The 5,231-nt window shown below is 40.2% G+C and overlaps 1 protein-coding gene across 1 annotated transcript in view; it reads right to left on the minus strand.

The window, feature by feature from the left end:
* The window catches only part of SYN2 (synapsin II), a gene marked incomplete at its 5' end in the record, with an annotated part of 97,977 nt that extends 93,232 nt beyond the window's left edge, over positions 1-4,745 (minus strand). The window contains 2 exons of the mRNA XM_017737290.1: positions 2,046-2,137; positions 4,683-4,745. Coding sequence (XP_017592779.1) covers positions 2,046-2,137; positions 4,683-4,745 — 155 coding nt within the window. The remainder of the gene's footprint in view (positions 1-2,045; positions 2,138-4,682) is intronic.
* Positions 4,746-5,231: the final 486 nt, after the last annotated feature.

Here is a 5,231-nt window from a genome sequence, read left to right on the forward strand (position 1 = left end):
AGCAGGAATATAATACTTAGAGGACTAATGATGCCTTAATCAAAATTGCAGATCCCTCAGTGAAAGAGAGGCAGCTTTTATCACTTAAAATAAGGGGGATAACACATCCCAGACAGCACTGTGGTTCCAAAGAAAAGACTAGAAAGTGTCCTTTCAGAAACCAATTTAATGAAATAGTTGGAGGACGAAGGGAATGTGCTTTTTAAAAATTGAAAATAAAGAAATACTTTTTGCTTTGCAAAAGCCCCTCAAAGGATTCTGATACATTCACGTAATTGTTCTATTTCTGTAATTAATGCTGGATGGGGTGACTGCATGCAGAAGGTCAGGAGAAAATGTTTAATTCTGGCTCAAGCATCAAGATCCAAAATCTCAGCATATGTTACACAAAATATAATTTTTCATGGTGTGGTTTTCAGTCACAAAAATCAAGGAAGTTGGTGGCTGCTTTTTTTTCCTCCTAAACTAAACCAGCAAAATTTTATCATTAAAATCTCTATGATTTTGTTAACTAATAATTCGCTCATAAATCTATGATACAAGGTCCCTTTGGACCTCAAATTGATAACAAATATCTCCACTTATCACAGAAACAGAGAGCCACTCTCCCATCATGCCTGCACCTCACACCACAAACCACACACACATCCAGGCATCTCACACCAGATTTGAGGGGAAATTATCAGCTTCAGATATTTCTATTTGGGTAAATAATTTACCCACAAAACTATAATATTACAAAATCCCTTTTTATCTCGTTCTCAGAGTTATCTGATGGCACAAGGCTCCTTTGTTTTGTAACACAAGCAGCACTTTTAGCAAGTCTTCTCATGAACTGCAAATCTTTGTGGATGTTGTTTTCTGGAGGTTCCCGGCCCTCATTTTCTCCTGACATATTTTGATGGTAACTTGGCCTCGATACTTTTTGGAACACTTTTTGGAGTACTACAGAAAAGCCACCAGGGAGCAGTGATCAAGATTTCTTGGCTCCAAAACTTCCATCATTGGGTAAAAAATTCCACCAACCCTAAGAAAAATCAAATCGCTTCTGAGGAAATAATCTTGCGGATTTGGCTCGAGATCATTGTTGTTGTATTAAACTGCAATATTTTTAAAACATGCCAGAGATTAAAGAGTTGGAATTTTGAAGCATAAACTTGTTTTGAATATTTTTTCCTGGTTTTCAGGTTTTTTTTTTGTTTGGGTTTTTTTAAAATGAATGAGTAGACATTTTGAGATCTTTTATTTTGAGAGATGTTCTGCAAACCATGAAGATCCAGGACATGCTTGTGTGGTTCCAATTGTTCAGCCAAACAACTGCTACACTTCACTCACACGTAACTGCACCGGCCAAAATAGGAGCAATTCTCACCATTTAAATAAAATATAGGATATAATTTTGATAATAATTTTGCCAATATAATAATTCTGCCAATATAATTTTGCTAATATAAATTTTCTAATACTTCCTTAAGCTTTTACTGTGCCCTGTTTTCTCCCCTCACATTTACGAGGCTGTTGGTGTCCTCACTGAAAAAAACAACTTAAATTCATCCTGCCTTCAATTGGCATCATCCTTTTTAGACAGAACAGCTGTTGGGAAATCTGAGGTGTTCAAACTGAAGTGTTTCAAGCAGGCAGGAATATTCCAGGAGCTGCCCTGAGAGGGCAGTTATGACTTGGTCTGTTCCAATAGAAAATATTCCACATTAGAAATAAATTCTGCTCATCTGGGAGAGTCTGCCAGGTACAAAATCACCAAACCCGTGTCTTTCTGTAACAAACATAAAACCCAAATCAATCACCTGAACTCCCAAACACATATTCTTTATTCTGAACTTCATTCCCTTAATAAATCCATTTCCCCCATGATTAAAATGTCAAGATGCATCCTTGCTGTCACAAAAAGGGGGTCACAAATCACATATTTTATTTTCTACTTTCCCTCTCGGGCACCAGGCAAAATCCACAAACACAACCAAACCCCTCAGCACACACGATGCCATTTACTGCTTTTTGCTGTCATTTTGTTTAGTTTTCCTTACCTGATGACTTTGGTGCCATTTCGAATTACTTGGATATCAACTGCATAATTGCCATCAGCATGGGCTATCAAGTTGATTTCTGAAAATTCTGCCTATGAAAAGAAGACTCCTGTTAGTCAGTCTGGTTTATTTTATTGTTTTCCTAACTCCCTTATTTCAAGCACCAGGGCCTGAAGCGCTGGCAATCGACATTTGAAATAAAATGAGCACCAAGAGGACATTGATCCAGCAGTATCTGCCAAGCATGACACATCATATTTGAAAAGATTTTAATCCAAAGAGAGCAAAAGGTAAAAAAAAATGTTGTGAAAATGGATTGTGGGGCAGTAGCAAGCGGATTTACTCATCCATGTCTGCACAGAAATGTAGGAATTATATTTTTGCTTTAACAATGTTATCAAAGAGGTTAATACAGGCTCAACATTGACATAAAGTTTTGAAGAAAAGAGTACAAAAGCAGAATTAAAATAACATTTTCTTGTAGAATTTTGTGTCTCCTCATAGTGCTTACCCCGTTCTATTTTCTTTATGTGCATTTACTGCTCTTTTTGAAAGATCTGGTGCCAATGAACAATTGTCTCACAAAATTCTCAATTAAAGCACTTTTTCAAAAGTCTTCTCACACTGGAAATGTGGAATTTAAAAGGAACCGCTCCCATACTCTGAATCTCCAGTTATTTGAAAGGAAAGGACAGGATGTTTTTCATTTATCCCCAGCCTTTCACCAGCTTAGACTCTCAAGGCACTTTACAATAACATTGCCCAGCAGAAGAATTGAAATGCAGCCAACTGTCTTCTGGTGGATAAAGAAAAGTGTCTTTGCTGCCCCGGACGCCAGCACAGAATAGAGAGTGTCACAATTCTCATTAGTCTCCTCTTGAAAAATGGTATCACTGCAAGTCTTCCTCAGTGAGATCTGGGAGGCTTTCACACTCTGGTGCTCAGTGAAGGGAGTGCTGAACTCTTCCTCCCACTGCTCCAGCTCAGGCGCTGGAGTGTGTGCTTGGTTTCCAGCACACAGCTCTCCTCACTAAACCCAGACACCCTCACACCTCCTGGGATCACTGGGACACAGCTCCAAGCACAGGGGACACTTCCAAGTTTATTGCAAAAACAGTGCAAATGGGGAGAGAATGAAATATTTGTGTATGTGCTGAAAATGGCAAAGAATCATTTGCAATCTGCTGGCTCCCAGACTGAGAATGGATATCTGCAATTAATAAATCATTTTAAAAGCTTAGGACGTGATAGAAGACGTTGTGTGTTAAGAAAGGCAGAGTACAAATGAAATAATTAGTGTTATAAAAAATGGTATTAGCAGTAGTTGTTATTTGTGTTTGATTGTTGCTGTGCTGACGTGTTACAAAGGGATTTGTGTGGCTCAGAAACTTCCAGTCTCTCTCTGATTAAAGTTCTGGTCCCACAACACAGCTCAGGAAGGAATTTCCAGGTTTACACTGAGTTTCTGCTCCTGTTAAAGAGATGGGGTGTGTGCTGCCCGCTGCCTGCTCTGTTCTAGGTGTGAGTGGACAAATCAGTTGTCTTTGTTTTCCTGCCTGTCCCTCAATTCTCCTGAAGACCCCTGGCAAAGCTTTCCATGTTCCCAAGCCAAGGGCATCAGATATTCAGCAGTGCACAGAATGGATGCTGCACCATTACAGTGAATTTAGATCAGCTGGATCCACAAAGGGATCATTTTCCCTCACTCCTTGAAAATCCAATGACAAAACAACCCCAGGCCTGATGCTTCTTACAGCAGCATCTATTTGAGGAGTTCAAGATTCAAAAGCAGTGAAAAGACTTATTTAAATCCCTCCTTTGAGCTTAAATAAAATAGCCATAATTCCAGTGCACCCTAAATTATATCTCCATATTTATTCCTATTTATTATGGGTTTTGTTTAATCCCCTGTAGTGGTTTGGTTGCTAAACCATGACATCCCCACACGGTAGCGCTGCACCCAGAGCACATTTATATTCCTGAGTGGGGAATTAGTGATACAGAACTGCCACACGTAATTCATGGAGTGTCTGGGAACTTCACAGTCTCTAAGCAACAACTTCTGAATACAAGATGTTTCTCATGCTGTGAAAATTATGGTCAAAATCCTCTAAGAAGAGCCCACGTTGGGTGCCAAAAAAGGGCTGTTGTGGTTTAACCCCAGCTGGCAGCTCAGCCCCACACTCACTATTCCCACCCAGAGGGATGGGGAGGGGACCAGAAGGGTAAAAGTGGGCACGCTCCAGGGTGGGGATAAACAGAATTCAAGAGATAAAGCCAAAGCTGTGAGTGGAGGCAGAGCAAACCAAACCCCACAGCAGCTCCAGGGGAGAAAATTAACTCTGCCCCAGCCAAAACTGTCACATCTCCTGAGCTGTGAGGGGTTTGGGGTACAAAGATTGTGAATTTATCTTTGCATGTATGCACAGAGAAGCATGGAATCACTTGGGGTGGAGAAGCCCTCTCAGATCATGGGGTCCAACCATTAATGCAAGGCCACCACCAAACCATGTCCCTAAGTGCCACACCCACATGAGTTAAAAATCCCTCCAGGGAGGTGTCACATATGTGTTAATATAGAGGTGTGCTTCTTTAAATGCACACATATAAAAGTAACATGCAGGTTAAGTCACTTACCTGTTCCACCTTTATGTCATACTCTCCATGGACCTTTTTTCCACGAAAAGCCTTGGCCCTGCAGGAAAAAAAAAAAGGGAGAGAAAATCAAGGATATCTGTATCTGTAATCAGTGTCTGTAGAAAACTTCCTGTATCGCCTTCAATGTCTTGAAAACACACAGATATGCTAATTAAACTGCCCACTGCACATACACAATTCCCCTTCTTTGCCATCCTTGTATTCTTCTTTCCATCCCACAGCATCTTGCAGTAAAAAGCACAATGTGATTTCCAACACCGAAGTGAAAGCACACTGGAATGATGAACCATTCTGAAGTCCACGTTTCACAGTTATTAAATCATACAAAAGGAGGCCTATTAAACAGGTACAGCCATGCTCTCAAAGCCAACAGTGCCCCTGGAAATTCATTGCCATGTGGAGAACTTCCTAACCACCACTCATGTTCGTCTTTACCCATGAAGTTTATTTAGAAAAACTGGTTTGTTGGGAGCACTATGCTTAGAAACTTTACATTGTTTTTAAAGTAGCAGAGTACTGGAGACTGCT

This window comes from Corvus brachyrhynchos, unplaced genomic scaffold (genome assembly GCF_000691975.1).
Source record: "Corvus brachyrhynchos isolate BGI_N302 unplaced genomic scaffold, ASM69197v1 scaffold266, whole genome shotgun sequence".
Lineage (NCBI taxonomy): Eukaryota > Metazoa > Chordata > Aves > Passeriformes > Corvidae > Corvus > Corvus brachyrhynchos.